This window comes from Petromyzon marinus, chromosome 26 (genome assembly GCF_048934315.1).
Source record: "Petromyzon marinus isolate PM22_M1 ecotype Great Lakes invasive population chromosome 26, UKy_Petmar_22M1.pri1.0, whole genome shotgun sequence".
Lineage (NCBI taxonomy): Eukaryota > Metazoa > Chordata > Hyperoartia > Petromyzontiformes > Petromyzontidae > Petromyzon > Petromyzon marinus.
In genome coordinates, this window is record NC_133692.1 from 13,598,518 (window position 1) to 13,617,434 (window position 18,917).

General features: G+C 44.1%; 1 protein-coding gene across 4 annotated transcripts in view; it reads left to right on the forward strand.

Annotated features, from left to right (window-relative positions):
* Nucleotides 1–18,917, forward strand: part of LOC116946286 (carbonic anhydrase-related protein 10-like) — a 378,302-nt gene that overhangs the window by 351,188 nt on the left and 8,197 nt on the right. The window contains exon 9 of one of the 4 annotated variants that reach the window (XM_032961345.2): nt 2,543–18,723. The exons of 2 other annotated variants lie outside the window; for them this stretch is intronic. In XM_032961345.2, coding sequence (XP_032817236.1) covers nt 2,543–2,661 — 119 coding nt within the window. In that variant the 3' untranslated portion in view covers nt 2,662–18,723. Of the gene's footprint in view, nt 1–1,531; nt 18,724–18,917 lie in introns of those variants that run through there. One more of the 4 variants, XM_032961347.2, reaches the window with a different exon arrangement.

The following is an 18,917-nucleotide window of genomic DNA, read 5'->3' on the forward strand; positions in this document are numbered from 1 at the left end:
TATCCTGTTTGATTTGTACTAGGTGCCTCTGTGGATGTGTAAGCTTTGACTTTAACATAGCTATTTCTATGACCAGTCACAAGCTAATCACTCAGCTATTTCATTGCTAAATTCTCCTGTTTGATATGTAAACCCCTTTGTCAAGGTGTGCCTCACTTCTCTAAACCAGCTTAAAAGACGCTACAAATCTTAACAACGTTCATTGAAGCTCTGTCGTCCCGACAGGTCTGTTCCTTTCACCTGAAGGCCACTTGTGTTGTGGCCGAAACGTGAGAGTTTAATTGTTATTTTATTTTATTAATTTATTATTTTATTCTCATTCTACGTGACTTTATCGAAAGAACCAAAGAAGATATTGTGAATACCCAACCAAGTGTACACACAGTATATTGACGATCTTGTATTGATGTCTAATCACTTCATTTAAACACGTTTTCTCCTTGCTCACATGCATGCCCATCAACGGTCCAAATTGAGCAGTGATTAAAACCCACACTCAAACATGAGTCGGTGTTCTTATTCTTACACTTAACATGTGGATGTTTCCCAGGATTATTATCAGAACCATTTTATTGAGTTGATGAATATGCTGGAATAATCTAATTGTTGTGTTAATTTGCTTACTGCAGTTTTAAGCACATTCAACATTTACTATATTATAAAAATAACACAAATTAACTATTTTTAATGTTTAAAGATATTCTCTGTCAGCCAGTCGGGTACATTGAGCAGGTAATTGGATAATTCTTCATCATGCGTGACAATGTGAAACGTTGGCTAAATGTGGTACCTATCGAGTACACGTTAGCAAATAATGTTCGTGGAATCCAGAACAAATACATCAGTGGACTCGATTATCCGCATGCGTTTTATCCGATTTGCGGATTAACCGCACACACCTGAGATTTTGACGTAAATAACTCATGGATATTTCCCTTAAGCCCAAATTAATAATCTTAAAACAGTTGAAGTTATTCTTAGAAATGTTTATTACAAGTCACGTGCTTAAACTGAACAAATATGTGCTCCAGTTAATCCGAAATGCATGTGATCGCCTTTACAGTGCAGTCGATGCAGATCTTTATAACAGTGGGTGGAGTTTGATTGATGATTGGTGGCTGGCCCTGCTGCTGTCCACTTAGTGGGCCGAGTCTTCTGCTCGAGAGCAGAAAAGTGCTATCACTGAGCACACACGTCATCAATCGCTCAATCGTTAGTATTCGTTCTAAATTGAAAGAGCAAGAATCGAAATTGTCAGTTTTGCTTCAAAAACCACTAATGTATACCTATATAAGTGGTTTTGGCATAGAGATCCGCAGAAAATGGATATTTATTTGATTATCCGCGATTCTGAATTATCCGCGGCCGTCCTCCCCATCATTTGCGTGGATAATCGAGTCTACTGTACGTTATACTTTAATATATCACATTTGCATACTCTGCTCTGAATGTTGTAAGGTGCACAACTGTAAATCGGTTATACGATCGTAACATCATTCTACTTAAAGTTCTTCTCTTGCTCTTTTTTTAGTCAATGAAATTATTTTGAAATAAGAAGAAACTATTCAACACTCACGGTGCACAAGAAACCCGTCCGTACTTTTCTTTGCAAGGTGTACATTGGAGAATATTGAGAACGAGGGCGCATAACATTTTGATAATCACTTATATTCTTTATTCTGGAATCCACAACGGCTGGGGGGGGCGGAGGGGGGGCGGCGCTTCCCCACATGGCAACATCATCACGGCACTTGTGCGTTACCTGACCGTGTTACCTGGCCGTATTGCCCGGCCGTGTTTCCTGGCCGCGTTACCCGTCCACGTTACCCGGCCGCGTTACCCCGCTGTTACCCGGCCATGATACCCGGCTGTGTTACCCGGTTTTGTTACCTGGCCGTGTTACCCGGCTGTGTTACCTGGTTGTTACCCGGCTGCGTTACCTGGTTGTTACCCGGCTGTGTTACCTGGTTGTTACCCGGCTGTGTTACCTGGTTGTTACCCGGCTGTGTTACCTGGTTGTTACCCGGCTGTGTTACCAGGCTGTTACTCCGCTATGTTACCAGACTGTGTTACCCAGTTGTGCTACCCGACCGTGTTACGCGGCCGCGTTTCCCGGTCAGAGCGATCGTGTTCGCAATTGGTAACAAATTCTGACGCTTTCCAGCCACAGTATTAAATGACCAAAATGAATGTTAAATTTAATTATAATCTAAAACTGTACCGTACTACTGTTGTCTTTTCACTCATGTTTATGCAAAGTAGATTATTAATTTCCCATGACCAATTTAGGAAATCCAGTATTTTAGTGATTTCTAAAATGGAAAGTGAAGACTATCTCTATATTGGCTGGTTTATAAGTATTGAAGTCATAAAAAAACTGTATAGTGCATTGGGATGCAACAGTTTCTCCCTGGTTTGTGTACGTGCCAAGTTAAGGCATGATGGTGAATGTGTTCAGGCCGTACGTGTAGTGTACATGAAAAAAAACCTAAGATTTTTGTACGGGTAGCAGAAGCAAAATTGCTCATCCTTCTCGTTTCAGCCTCTCAAAACGTTGCGGTGAATTCGCTGAAACAAATTGCGATGGTCCCTTTTTCAAGAAGTGGGGCGGAAAAAGGCTCTTCGCTCCAGTTAAGTGAGCTCTTTGCATGGCTGCGGTAGCTTTCAGGAGATGAGTTAAATGCTGAACATGCCCCAACTCAAAACACACCAACCAGGTGGCCGGACATAAGCGCAAACTTAAAAAAATCTGAGACAAATGTAATTTTAGCAGTGGTGGCTCATGGCTCCAGTTTGACAAGGAATCAAACTCCGCTTCAGGCATTTTCCAAACTCCGGTTGAAATACAGGCAGGACTCTTCGGTCACTTGAGTACTGTGACGGCAACGTCATGCCAGTGGATTGAGTCAATCAACATTGATTGGACAAAAAACATGAAATGAGGTAACCTTCCGGTAAAGATATTTGAAGACTCGCAGAGGCTTTTGTTACAATAAAACAATTGTTAATCATGAAGTGGGATTTTCTCCAAGCGCAACCACACGTTGCCCTTCTCTTCCGATCGCCAATACAATCCACCCGTACACATTACCATCGAGGACTGGGAATCCCATGGCAGAGAGTCCGTTTCCTGAAAAATACAACTGAAGTCATGAGCTGTGTATACTGTAGCCAATTGTGTTTTATATGGTTGTATGAATGCAAACTTGTAGTGAGTTCATGACAAGCTCTGTGAGTTTGGGATGGGGAGGTTTCAGAATCTGAATTTATAGTGCAGGAGGAATCCAATCCAATGAGCTATAAAACTATTTCCACAGATGTCCAGTAGGAGACAAGGGGACAGAAGGTTACACCAAACTATGCAAAAGCACAATAGGAGTGCAAAGTATAGGAAAGGTAAGCAAATCACAAAAAAAAGATTTTACCAGCATATTTTTCAGAAGCGACCTGGCTATCATAAATGATGGCTCAATTAATTGGCTTATCACTAATGGCCTGTGTTCCGTTTCCCGACTCGGGGGCCCGAGAATGCCGCAAATTCGAGGTGCGTGGAGTTAAGTAAGATACCTGGAAATTACTCAGGGATTATACGCAACATCGCCTGCTCCCCCCTGCTGCAAAACCTGGCAGGACTCTTCTGAAAAAAGTATTGAGACTCCATGAGACTTTCCCGGTTAAACAAGTAGTATAATCTTGATTTGAAGCTTTCTGCAGGAATCCATACTCTTTGGTTCTTTCGGTAAAGTCCCGTAGATAGAAAATTATTAATAGATCTCGACGTTTCGATCGCAACACCAGTGACCGTCTTCAGGTGAGAGAAAGCTACTGAAACAAGGTATTATGTAGGCTTGAGATGGATGCAGCCTCTGGGTAAGAGGGCGGGGCTAGAGATGGTCTGCCTGAGGCTGTGGAAGTGGCTATTGTATTGTGAGATATTAGCATATCAATGCACGAGCTTAGTGTGCAGCAGCATCGGTGACTTGCCTAGTATGTCGCAGCATCGGTGACTGAGCGAGAAGGGCATCCAAGCCCGTCAATACAAAGACATCCAACCTAATAATGCAACTCAGAGAGTCAGCTGAAATCGCAGGAAGGATGGAAACATCACAGCAGGTTAAGACTTTACCTGGTTAATCACGTCCTTCCAATGTTTGCTCAATTTGTACCCATCTTCTCGGTTTAAGTTGTGCCTGTGTTTATATATCTGGATGGCTTCATGAACAAATCTCTGATAGCCAGTTGGTTTGCAGAGTACCTTCGTCTTGGAAAAATCTATTTCGTGTGTGCCCACAGCGTTCAAACAATGATCTCCAATGGCAGAGGTATTGGTCCTATCGTGCTTCAGATCTGCCTTGTGTTCGCAAACACGGTCCGAGACATGTCGTTTCGTTTCCCCAATGTAACTGCTGAATGTTGGGACATTCTGTCTACAGGAAAGCCACCCACACGGATGCCTATCTAAAGCCTGACTCCCACCACCATCCAGCCCAGAAGAATTCCCTCATCAAAACACTACACCATAGGGCCCATTGCATCTCTGACCAGCACCACCTAGCCAGTCAGGTGGAGCACGTACACCAAGCCCTCAGGATGAATGGATATTCTGACCGTACAATCCTCAAAGCTGTCTCCCCACCCATGGGGAGACAACCATCTGAGGGAATTCTTCTGGGTTGGATGGTGGTGGGAATCAGGCTTTAGATAGGCATCCGTGTGGGTGGCTTTCCTGTAGACAATGTCCGGGTGGTGGCGGGTTTAACGACATATTTACACGATCTAACCCAAAAAACCTGTATTAAGTTGAATAAATCGACTTGGGGTAATCAGTGTTGCGAGTCGAAAGTGTTGGGTTTGTGCAGGGGTCGGCAACCTGTGGCTCCGGAGCCACATGCCGGCGGCTCTTTAAGGACCCCGCTGCTGCTTTGCGACATTATTTATGAATGACCACCACATGGTATTGTGCGGCTCTGGAAATATTGAGTTTTAAACCCAATTTGAAAAAGAACAAAAATCGGCTCTTCTCGTTATTTTGGTTTGCCGATCCCTGGGCGAGTGGCATTCAATAACCTCTGATGCAGTACACGTCTAGTTGTGGCTTTCACATTAGTAGTTTGAGCTAGTGCGGGGTTAGTGGGAGAGATGCCCTAAGAGAGCAACTGGAGGTAAGAAAGTGCAGGATGGCAAAGGCTGTTTCGCTTGGTATTTTGTTCGATGTGGGGGAGGCAGGAGAGTAGGCATGTGTCACGAAATAAATTAGGCCTTCAACGGTGAAGCATCCTCTTGATGGCGACTGAGGCGAAGCGGAGGAACGCGAGCGTGAATGGGGATGTGTGCAAGTTCGTTGTGGAGTGGCAATCGACACTTTGCATTATGGGAAAAGCGAGTTTTGTAGAACACGTCAACTATTGGTTACAAGAGATTGGTAGTTTAGACAGGAATAAATGCCTCGGTTAATATATATGGGTCCGAGAGCTCTCCTGTAACGTTGCAGCTGGAAAAAGAAGCCTCCCTACTTTTAATACTGATCCATCAATCTTACTTTCTGCGTCCTCTATATCGAAAACTAAACAATTTTTATTTTCACCTCACTGAGCGCTGCGCTTTCTTCTGGTTAAAACAAGGCTCATGATAAATGTCAAGATTAGTTCCTCCGTAAACCTCCATGCCACTGTATATTTATTTAAGTTGTTGGTATGAATGGAAAAACTTTGTGAATTCCTCCCTGATGTTTTGGCCAGTTTTATCATTTTCACACCAAAAAAAATGGTGAAACGTATTTCTGACAAGTTAGGAATTAGGCTTCATGGTGAGAACGTTATGCGTCAGTGTTATTACAGTTGGTGACCCTTTTTTGCTCATGACAGCCAAGGTCAGGATGGACTCCGAGATAATTATTAGTACTGTAGCATTGAACAAAAGTATTTCTTGTTAACACCCTTCAAGTGGTGACTTGACCTAGTAGAAACGCGTTCACCCACTTGTTGCAGAGGCCCATGGATCAAACCCAGCAGGCCGCCCTGGTTAATAATTTCGGGAGTTGTATGAACCACAACGTACGTTCCGTCTGCTTCCGAGTGGATGTTGAAGAAGAGGAAGGAGGCCATCGTGCGAGGCCTGGGTGATGGTGCAACTTTATCAAATAAAAAAAATACTCGCTAACTTCTTAACTGAGAAATTATGACAATCATCACCCCTTTCCTGCAAAAACTTATCAGGACCCTCCTGAACAAGCTTGGAGACTCGGTGAGGCTCTCCTGGGTTAACAATTAATAATGATCAGTATATTAATTAGCTATGAGGATTTAAAGCTTTCGTGACTGCAGGTATTCATATTCTTGGTTCTTTCGGTAAAGTCACGTAGAAGGGAAACAATAAAATAAGAAAAATATAGAATACAATTCTCACGACGTTTCGACTGCAACACAAGCAATCATCATCAGGTGTGAAAACCACAACAATCGTCATCAGGTGTGGTTTTCACACCTGATGATGATTGCTTGTGTTGCAGTCGAAACGTCGTGAGAATTTTATTGTTTTATATTTTTATTATTTTATTGTTTCCCTTCTACGTGACTTTACCGAAAGAACCAAGAATATAGCTATGAGGACTTGAGGATATACTAAGTGTGAGCAAAACTTTTCCAAACAAATTGGTGAGTTGAAATGTATACCATTTCAATCAAATAGGTTTATCTTTACGTGATAATTCAAATATGAAAGAAAAAACTAGAATTTTCTGGATATTTAATTCTCTATTTCCGAGCAGGATCTTTCGTGAGGAGCACTGGGTTGAGTGTCGTTTAATGTATTTACAGCCACCACATCTTCCTTGAGGTGAAACAGAGCTTCATGTGAGATTATAGAAAGGTTATGAAGCTTCTTATAAAAAAACATTGTCATATCTATATTAGAAGTTATTGGGTTAGATCGCATAAATATAAATATATCGTTAAACCCACCACCACCGACAGCCAATTGGTAAGGTTTGTCTGCTAAACTTGTAACGAATTGGCATGTTTTGTTGACATGACAAACCTTACTAATTGGCTGTTGGGTGGTGGGGGGTTTAACGACACGTTTAGATTTACGCGATCTAACCAAACAAAAACCTCTGGATAATATTGATTGCGAAAACCTAATACTACGTGTTAAACCATCGTAATGTGTAAAAACAATTAAAGTATTAGGCTGGAAATTTTGTTTATTTCATACTAAAAACATGTTATCCAGTGTGTGACACCATGCCACATAATTAACTTTTGTCTATACAGATAGGACAATGTGCGTGCCATTTACATTGACCGAAAGAGTTGCCATGCTTCTCAGGGTATGAAAAAGACAAAGATCCCCCGTGTAGCCTTCACAGACTTGGGGCAAGTGCTGTTAGTGAGCACCTATTAAGGCCAGCACGGCACACGAGGGGGTGGGTGGCAAACACCACGCCCGACCGACGATGTTTACACACCGCACCAGGTACTCATTTGAGGGTGAGTCGACCTAGGGGAGGCCCAGGATCGGTTCATATAATCGTCACTGGTGTTAGCCGTGAGCGGGAATTGAAAGTCGAGTCACCGGGTTCATATCGCAGCGCGCTGACCACTCCACTACCGCTCCCCATGATGATGCACAGTGTCACATGCATGGTGCAATATTAATGAGATTTTGTGCATCCTACACGCCAATTACGTTCGTGCAAAGCTCCACCTGCAAATCGATCAACGCAGGACAGACATGGGTCACACACATGTGCGCTAAGGGCCCCCCTTTCATCGTGGACAAATGCTCCCTTTGAAAAATGTTGATATCAGCATCAGTGGGAATGGGGCAAATTGTCACGTTGATATGCTGCAGCCATTCCGTTAATATGTAAATCTGAACCCCTCTTAACTTTCTCATGGAGATGTGTGGGACAGATATAGCAAAAGTGCAAAGATCTTCCTTTTGGTTTGGTTCGTTGCATCAACTCTTAGCACAATTAGCCACATTTAAATATGCTTCTCTGATTTGTTAAAATTACTAAACTAGTTACATCTTAGTTGATGGAATAAAGCATATTGGATTAAACTGATGATAAATAGATAAGATATTGAGGAAAGAAAATACTTTCTGGCCAGGCAAATCAAGAGATCTAGAACTCAAACGGTACTGTTCTGTCTAGGAAGTAGCATTTACTCCAGACTGGTGGAGTTAAGACCCATTCCTCACCAATGCTGCTGACCAACAATTCTACATTTGACTAGCTAGCTCCTGGGGGCACTATTAAACCTGAATAATCACCATTCCAAATGAGTTACACTGCACAAGTAGAGTTATTCATTCCATGTTTGTGTTTGGCATCGCACATTGCTGCAGGTGCGGTTGCATGCATGTCCATCCTACTCTCGAAACAGACTTGCAGCAGCAGTGAAGACGTTTATTGACCATTGATAGCTTGTAATGCCGATAATCTTATCTGAAAATTCGAAGGGGTTCTTGAGTTGCAGTAATGGTCCCCATGTTTAGCAGGATGTGGGTTTGACCAAAAGGGGGCAAACCCGTTTTGATTCGGGTTGCCAGCTCTGACTGAACATTATGCTGTCAAGGGAAAGAAAAACGCAATCGGATGACACCCATTGTTTTTTTTTACCAACGAATGAACGTCCATACGAATTATATGCATTCATCTTCTTGGTTCTTTCGGTAAAGTCACGTAGAATGGAAATAAAATAAAAAATAAAATCATAAAATTCTCACGACGTTTCGGCCACAACACAAGTGGCCTTCTTCAGGTGAAGAAACAGGTCTATCCAGAAGACAGCGCCTGAATGAACGCTGTCACGCAAGGACCGAGTCTTTTTTATAGCTGTGTGGGTGGAGTTGAATTAGCATGTTACTAGCCTCACCTCCGGAGCGGAGGAGGGAGGGGGCTGGGAACAGACAAAAAATTATTCCAAAAGAAAAAAACAATAGCAACAGCCACGGTGCGCTGCTGTGTCCTGAGTTGCATTATGACTATGCTATAAACTGGACTACTATAACAGGTCCCTGCAGGGTGGGCTGGTAGGAACATTGGAATTTTGCGCAATTTTATTTTTACACCCCAACAGCACGAGATTTCACTTCGTTAAAGTATTGAAAGTGGACGGACGGACGGACACATTAATCTATTGCAGGCTGGTACACTCAGTTTACAACTTCGTTCCTACCAGTATAATACAATAGTATACCCTCCAATATAAACTACATGGTATAACATAGACAAAACTCCACCTTTCAATTATACAATGTGTTACTTTACACTACTCTATACTTTAGACCACGAAATATTAGACCTGTAACATTACACTGTCTTGGAGAAGTAAATGTTTTGTCTGTGTTCCCAGCCCCCTCCCTCCTCCGCTCCGGAGGTGAGGCTAGTAACATGCTAGGTAAATAATAAAACAATAATCACGACGTTTCAGCCACAACACAAGCGGCCTTCATCGGGTGAAGGGACGAGACTGTCTGGAGGACAGCGCTGGAGTGGAAGAAGCCACGCTTAGATCACGACATTTAAACTGCAAGTCCACCGGCACGTACACCACCTCTCTGCTCGCACACAGGTCCGATGTCTGAGCATGGTTGTGTTTCGCTAAATTCGCCTGTTTGATGAGTACTAGGTGCCTAGGTGAATGTATATACTCTGACTTTAACATAGCTATTTCTGTGACCAGTTACTAGCTAATCACTAAACTATTTAAATGCTAAATTCTATGCTAATTTCCTTTGTTCAAGGGGCACCTCTGCGGATGTGTATACTTTAACTTAGCTATTTCAATGAGCCATTTCAATGCTAATTTATATGCTAATTCCTTTGTCAAAGCCCGTGGTCTTCTTCTTCTTCCTCTCACACAGCTTAAATGTCGTGATCTAAGCGTGGCTTCTTCCACTCCAGCGCTGTCCTCCAGACAGGCTCGTCCCTTCACCTGATGAAGGCCGCTTGTGTTGTGGCCGAAACGTCGTGATTGTTGTTTTATTATTTACCTACGTGACTTTACCGAATAGAACCAAAGAGTATGGATCCTTGCAGTCACGAAAGCTTTAAATCTAGAATTAGTAACATGCTAATTCAACGCCTTTTGGCGTTATCTGGTGGAGCACCAATTGGGTCGAGGTGCAAAAGAAAGCCGTCCCTTGGTGTGGACCAATCAGTTTCAAGGACAATGCATATATTATCATAGTATGTTTTTTGTTTGTATTTTGACTGCAGGTATTGTGGTTAATGCAGACATGAATCCTTGTAAAAAGGTTTCAGTTTTGTTGCCAGAAAAAAGGGGAAAAACCCTATTATTACATTTTGGTACTGGCAAAGGAGGTCTAATGATGTAGATGCAATCCCACATTCCCACGTGGAACCGTCTGATTGGTTCTCCCCAAACCGTGGCTACGATCCACTTCACCTCGTCTGACCCCAGCCGTTATGTACACCGAGGTAACGCTGCACTGCCCCCTTGATACCTGGTGGCAATGCAGGTTACAGAACAGTGCGTGGTTAACACCTCTACATCACCCCCTCTTTCGGAAGCTCCAGCCGTCCCGGCTGCAACAATGTGAAACTTCGAAATTCAATGACAGAAGAAATGTGAGTGTGCCTCACGAACAACAAGAAGAACAAGAGAAAAACCCATATAAATACCCCCTAACAACATAATGTATATACAAGGCAATAGAGCAGGCGGCGAGTGTATCAGACCTGATTAGGAACCGGGAACGTGTCCGCAAGCAAGAGAACATCATAAAAAACGGCGAGATTTAGCGCGCGTGTGTTTCGCGGGGCCATCGTAGGGGATGGTAGGCTTCGTCGGCGGCACAAGAGGAGGATGAACAAGAACATCCGGTGGGTCGAGGCGTCTCCACGGGGACACCTGATGCTCCATGGTCCATTGAGGCCGAACGTGGCCTGCACGGAGCCGTCACTCCCGTATCATCTGCAGGAGGAATGACACACCTGCGCTGTGGGTTAGGCACCAACGGGGCAACATCTGGTCCGTGTTGCGTGTGTTGTGGAGGGACGCGCGGTGTGGCGAAGGGTTTCAACTGAGAGGGGTGAACGAACCAGCGACGCCGTCCCCAGAGAATTTTAATACATTGGGGACGCAGGACCTCCACCACCTCTACCAGACCCCGCCATGGCCTGAGGAGTTTGCCGATGTGGACACTGGCACCTGGGAGCAGTGAAGCCATGCCCTGTCTCCCGGAGCCCACCGATGCGTGGACGTCCGAGGGTCACGCAGTCTCAAATTCGCTCGTTGGCGGGAAGCCGAATTTTCAATGGCAGCCTCCCGTGCCTCCGCCAACTTACGGAGGTTGAATCGCAAGTGCTCAACGAGCTTGGATTTCTGCGGTGGCTGTTCGATCTCTAGCCGAACGTCGGCAGAAGGAAAGGCATCCCTGCCGTACATTAAAAAGAACGGGGAAAATCCCGTCGCCACATGAGGTGCCATGCGGTACACGGCGAGGACCCCCGAAACCTGCAAGTCCCAATCGAGGTGACATTCATCGACCTGATGGCATAACATAGCGGTGAGAGTTCTATGCAGGCGCTCCATCATGCCGTCGGTTTGGGGATGGTAGGGCGAATTGCGCACTTTCTTTGTCCCCAACAGGCGGCACACATCATTCAGCAGGACTCCTTAAAAATTTCCCTGATCGGTCAGCAACCGTTCTAGTGCACCTTTGTCCAGGACGTAGCCCTGAACAAAGGCGTCCACGACGGCCACTGCCGACTGGTTGGGGAGGGCCCAGGCCAAGGCCACCGCGTAACATACTCCACCCCAACCAGAAGGTACTTCTTCTTGGTTCTTTCGGTAAAGTCACATAGTCTGGAAATAAAATAATGAAAATGAAACATAATAAAATAAAATTCTCACTACGTTTCAGCCACAACACAAGTAGCCTTCTTCAGGTGAAGGAACAGAACTGTCGAGACGACCGCTTCAATGAACGCTGCTAAGCTTCACAGCGTCTGTTAAGCTAGGTGGGAGGAGCAGAGTGCCTTGACAACGGAGTTTACATATCAACAGGAGAATTTAGCATTGAAATAGCTGTGTTAAAGTGTTGGATTAGCAGGGTGTTAAAGTCAGAGATTAGCATGATAATGTGAGGGATTAGCATGTAACTGGTCACGGAAATAGCTATGTTAAAGTCAAAGTTTACATATCAACAGAGGCATTTAGTATATGGACGCTAAAGGACTGCAACTACCCAACTATCATACAATAAACCGATGTGAAAAAACTAAGTATAAACTACATCAATATAATAAATGTACTCAATATATTATTCAATAAGTTGAGCTATTAACATAAAGTAACTGGGTATACACTACACTATATATTGAATACCATATGAATTTCGATTTAAAGCTTTCGTGACTGCAAGGATTCATCTTTGGTTCTTTCGGTACCAAAGACCAACACATACTTCACCTGGAATGGAACTTTCTACAAACAAACTGAGGGCACCCCAATGGGCTCCCCCCTATCTCCGGTTGTAGCCGACGTTTTCATGGAGAAATTTGAAACTGACGCCATCCAGACTGCCACTCTACGCCCAACCTTATGGAAGAGGTACGTGGATGACACTTTTGTCATCTGGCCACATGGCCGGCCTGCTCTAGACCAATTCTTTGACCACATCAATTCCATACACCCAGCCATCAGATTTACCATGGAAGTCGAAAAAGATGGCAAGCTACCCTTTTTGGATGTCCGAATTAAAAGGAGACCTGATGGTTCAATGAGCCACTCTGTCTACAGGAAAGCTACCCATACGGCTGCAAACTTAAAACCGGATTCCCACCACCATCCATCCCAGAATTCCCTCATCAAGACTCTATACCATAGAGCCCAATGCATTTCCGACCAGGAACACATTGCCAGTGAACTCAAGCACGTACACCAAGCTCTCAAGGCTAATGGTTACTCCAACTACACAATCCGCAAAGCCATCACTCCAGCCATGAAGAAGGATACTCTTGAGGTGCCATTCAAAACCATCACCTTACCCTACATTGCGGGGGTCACAAAAGAGATCTCCAAAATCCTGAATAAACACAAGATCCAGGTCCGATTCAACACAGTACATAAAATCCGTGATCTGGTTCCGTCTGTAAAAGATGTGGTTCTAGACATACAGTACCCGGGCGTCTACAAACTAAGTTGCCTCTGTGGTAGCAGCTACATTGGAGAAACCAAACGACATATCTCGGACCGCATCCGTGAACATAAAGCACAGACTTGAAACACGGTAGGACGAACACCTCAGCCATGGCAGATCACTGTTATAATTCAGTGGGCTCACATGACATTGACTTCTCCAAGACGGAGGTTCTCTGCAAGCCATCCGGCTACCATGAGAGATTCGTTCATGAGGTCATCCACATATACAAACACAGAGACAATTTCAACCAAGAAGATGGAATCTGGCTTAGTAACCATTGGAAAGACGTTATAAACCATTTTGGTTCTTAATTGATTGTATTTTACGGTGACTTTCAGACCGCAGTCCATTCGCTGACACTGCCTCTTAATACCTTTCAGACGACGGTCAATGGTATGGTTTATAGCATGTTGTATAATAATAAATAGTATAAGTGTAATGTTTCATAATAAAGGTTTTTGGGTTAGATCGCGTTATTTATAAATGTGTCGTAACCCTCCACCACCCGACACGGCCAATCAGCAAAAAAGTGTCACGTTGACAAAAGGCAAATAATTCACTACTTAAGTAATTCACAAAAATCGGTGGAAAAAAAATAACGTCAAACTTTCAACAAATTAAGTATATAGTTGTGACTGCTTGCTAATAGTAATTCACTACTTAAGTAGTGAATTATTTGCCTTTTGTCAACGTGACACTTTTTTTGCTGATTGGCCGTGTCGGGTGGTGGAGGGTTACGACACATTTATAAATAACGCGATCTAACCCAAAAACCTTTATTATGAATAATATTGGTCGCGAAAGCCTACGTGTTAAAGTGTAATGTTTAACATAATTGAAAAGGCAATATATAGTATCGTAATTGTATAGTGAATATACAGCAGTGTAGTATACAGTAGGGTTGGTAGAATAATACGTGTAATATTACAAGTCTAATATTTTACAGTCTAAAGTATAGGTTAGTGTATAATAACGCATTGTATAATTCAAGGGTGGGTTTGTCTATGGCAGTGTATATTACGTTGTACAGTCGTGTAATGTAGAAAAAAGTTTAGTTGGAGACATATCAATATAATGCATAATGTTAGAGCTTACATTGGGCTGTGTATATGATATTATACAATGTAGTTTAGATTGGAAGGTATAACATTGCAATGTATAGTAGTCTAGTTTATCACATAGTTGTAACGCAACACAGGATAGAGCAGCGCATCGTGGCTGTTTCTCCCCCCTCCTCCGTTCCGAGCATAGATGGACTTGTCCGTCTGAACATAGCTCTTCGCTTCCGTGGTGCTAACGTTGAAAAGGAAAAAAACGCCACCCTTTTTTCGACATAGAATTGTAATGTATAACGACTTATTGTTAGTAGCTCAGCTGATTGGAGAGTATATTGAGTTAATTGATAACATTGTAGTTTATCAGTTTACTATATGGTATTCATTATAGTGTAGTGTATACCCAGTTACTTTATGTTAATAGCTCAACTTATTGAAGAATATATTGAGTACATTTATTATATTGATGTAGATTATACTTAGTTTTTTCACATCGGTTTATTGTATGATAGTTGAGTAGTTGCAGTCCTTTAGCGTCAATATACTAAATGCATCTGTTGATATGTAAACTCTGACTTTAACATAGCTATTTCCGCGACCAGTTACATGCTAATTCATCACATTAACATCATGCTAATCTCCCAGTTACATGCTAATATCTGACTTTAGCACCCTGCTAATCCAACACTTTAAGACAGCTATTTCAATGCTAAATTGTCCTTTTGATATGTAAACTCCTTTGTCAAAGCGCTCTGCTCCTCCCACCTAGCTTAAAAGACGCTGCGAAGCTTAGCAGCGTTCATTGAAGCGCTGTCGTCTCGACAGTTCTGTTCCTTCACCTGAAGAAGGCTACTTGTGTTGTGGCTGAAACGTCGTGAGAATTTTATTTTATGTTTTATTTTTATTATATTTACATTCTAAGTGACTTTACCGAAAGAACCAAGAAGATGAATCCCTGCAGTCATGAAAGCTTTAAATCAGAAGGTACTTATTACCCCATGGCGTAGTAGGAAATGGCCCAAAATATCGAGATCCACCAACTCGTTTATACGAGACACGGAAATGGGTTGCAGGGGTGGACATGCCGGGCTAGCCGGCGGCTTACGTTGCGTGCAGTGGGTGCACCTCAGCAGAATGTCGGATACATCGCGCAGCATGCCCGGCCAGAAAAATTGCAACCGCAACAACCCAATAGTTTTATGGACACCCAGGTGTAATAAACGCTCGTGCGCTGCCCATACGGCTTTACATCGCAAGGCGGAGGGCACGACGATTTTGTGTTGACACGAGTCAGCATCCCAATGCATCAGTAAACTGCGCTTCATAACAATTGAATTAAATTTCCCCTGACGCAGAGCCGAATTATTCGCGTAATGATGCAACCGCAACAACGACATGTCGTCGTTCTGGTGCCGACCCCATTCGGCCAAAGTCAGCCCCAGCAAGTCGTCACCGGCCGTTGGATCCGCGTGATCCGACATCGGCGCTGAGGCGCCGGGAAGCGTGGCGGACACCGTTTCGAGAGGCGCGACCTGCGCAGGCAGTGGCGGCTTACAACGGCCCGAGCCCAAAAAGCACACACATTTTTGAGCCGGCGGGAGGCGAGACAACGCATCGGCATTTGTGTGTTGTGCACCCTTACGGTAGGTAACATTGAAATCGTAGTCTTAAAGGACTTCGAGCCACCGAGAAAGCTGGCCGGACGGCTTCATCGTCCATGCGGGGGTAACTCGCTCTTGCCATCGCGAGTAGAGTGGTCCGGAACGCCAACGGAGACTCCTTAGGGTGGCGTCGCCTGTCATAAAATCGGCTGCGGACGTCAGACGGAGGCCCGTAGACGTCGGACATCTGTCGGAGGGCCGATTGCAGTCGCCCTTTGTTGCCTGGGGATGGTGAGGAGCGAGGCGAGAGCGTCGTCGTCCAGAGTGGCCGGTAGCGCTCGAAGCGCCTGTGCGTCCGACCAGCCCACCATTTATTGGTGGCTCAGGAAGTGACGCTGGAACGCCGCCCAGTAGCCCCCTGCCGACGCGAATTCCCGAAAGATGGGCAGGCGCTGTTGGAGGGCGGACGTCGTCTCCTCCTCAGCCTACACTGTCTCGAGCCGGAGATCGATGATTGCCTGGCCGATAGCGTCTACTGTACCCTGTCGGTACAGTGATGATGCGGCGTCCGCTGAGTAACTTGAGTTTACAGCGTAGCGCGCTGATGACGCTGCGGGTCGCAATTGGCCCCCAGCGTTCCCAGGATGCCCTTGGCTTCCGCTTCCGGCGGGACCACGTGGTTCTCCGGCGGTAAAGTCAAAATGGTCGCCTTGGCCGATGGCGGGAACGTCCGCCGGCGACCGACTTGATCCACCCGCGACCTCCGAGTTGATCTCGTCGAGAATAGAGGCCGCGGAATGTAGAAGTTGGGCGAGACGGCCGTGTGCCACCCGGAGTCCGTCCCCCATGGCAGGAGGAGCGACCGGCTGCGGAACCGCTGGCTGGGCGGCCGACAACGCGCCAGCATTCTCAGCGGAGCTAGCGGTTCCCGCAGGTGAGTCAGAGTTTTCTTCATTCTGACTTCGCACGTGGGCCGAACTTCTTGTTTCCATTTTCAACCACTCCTGACTCCAGCTGTAGTGTTGTAAAGACTAATACACTTCTTAGGAGGCACACTCTGTTTATTGTTATTTCTTCCTTATACAGTCCTTAACACACAAAGGGGTATACGGTTTTCTCACCCGATACCCTAAGGAGGTACCAGCCTCTGGACTCAGCGTAACCTACACACATCTTCTTGATACCTAAGGAGGTACAGCCTCCTAGCTTAGCGGGACTTGCACATCTACCGCTACCCTATCCCAGAGTCCTCCGGCTGGGACCTAGGGGAGGCTATCTGACCCACCGCTGGCCCGGTGGGTCCTGACCACTGGATATGCCGAGCCTTAGCCCTCAGAAGGGCTGGAAGGCTGGTCCAGGGTCCTAGCTAGTCTTCAGCCCGGGCTTCGGTCTTCGTGTAGGGAGAGAACTCCCCGAGCTCTGCGTGGTCACCCTTCTTATACTCGTTTGTGGCCAGGTACAACCAATCCCACATTCCCACGTGGAACCGTCTGATTGGTTCTCCCAAAACTGTGGCTACGATTCACTTCACCTCGTCTGACCCCAGCCGTTATGTACACCGATGTAACGCTGCACTGCCCCCTTGATACCTGGTGGCAATGCAGGTTACAGAACAGTGCGTGGTTAACACCTCTACACACCCATGGCACGCTCGTCAGTAACACCGCCCTGAAGAGGAGAAAACGTACCTCGCTTTATTGCACTTCACTATAATTGCGCTTTCTTAAATGTCGAATCTCAAGATAAATGTCGCATCTCAAGAGTCTCAACTTAGCATGAGAATAAGATTCGATTAATAATTATGTACGTACATTTACAATCTGATTGGCTTATCATCTGTAACTCTAGCTTTTTGCACGTGAACTTAGCGAGTCAGTCGGCGTAATTAAAACAAATTCTATTTATTTACGTACATCGTTTAGTTAGGCATACTGTAGCTGCATTGCACGTTGAATATAGTGTAGTTTAAACATGTTTTAAGGCTTTTATATGCATTCGCAAGTGAAAAAAAGTGACTCGATTTATTGCTATTTTCGGTTTATTGCGGTGCTCTGGTCCCTAAGGAGCAATTGTACCGAGGTACGCCTGTATACAAAGGCGACATTTCCGACAATGGCTCTTGTTCATAGCCTCTGCGTATTCAATTTCCCCTCTTCAGGACAACAGTGTTATTAACGAAAGTGTCGAGTTTTGGCTAAAAGAGGTCTCTGTACATATATTATCTGTAGTGGGTATGGCCAGCTACAAAATGTATAACGCCCGTGATTAAGAATAACTCAAAAGTGTAATGTAATTATTGTGTTCATTGAAAACTGAATATACTTTAAACAAAAAAATCTACATTATGGACAACTTCAGTTATTTTCTATTTGGTATCTGCAGAGTTTCAGTTAAACATTTTAAGTGAAGTATGTTTTACCCTTTTTGCAGTCGTATTGGTTTGTGTTACGATGTCGCAGGTCTGTTGTGGCCCGAGTTTATTACGGTAGTTAAAATGTTGTTCACACATCTGCTCTGCAAGTCATCCTGTGTATTTGTCTTCTTACTACTACCTTTCAGAACTTATAACCACATTTTTAAATGTCATAAATATAATTTATCGTGTTATTTTTTGTATTTGACTTACAAAGTGATATCAAAATACATTTTTAAAATAGGTACATTTTAAGAAATGTCATTGCGCACTGACACTACTTTCCAGTATTTTATTGTAAATATATTACTTCTCAGTTAAGTGATTTCAGAGGTTAAAAAGAGCAAAAAAATCGCACAGCCATCAAGAGGAAATTACATAAAAAAATGATTTTTGAAGGTGTGGTGCATTGTGATAAAGCTGTGAATTATGTTCTCCAATAAATGCGACTGAAATAAAACTGTGTGACTTGGAAGTTGTCATGCGAGTACACTGTTTTAATTGGAGACCGATTTAAACGTCTGTGGTGAGCATGTGTGTTGTTGCAGTGTAAACGTGGATTGTATAGCTATATATTGACTCTACAATATGACACACGTGTATTTTTGTTCCTATAATTTTAAATATACGAATTGCATAATATAATTTTCCAAGGCATTGGCTAATTCA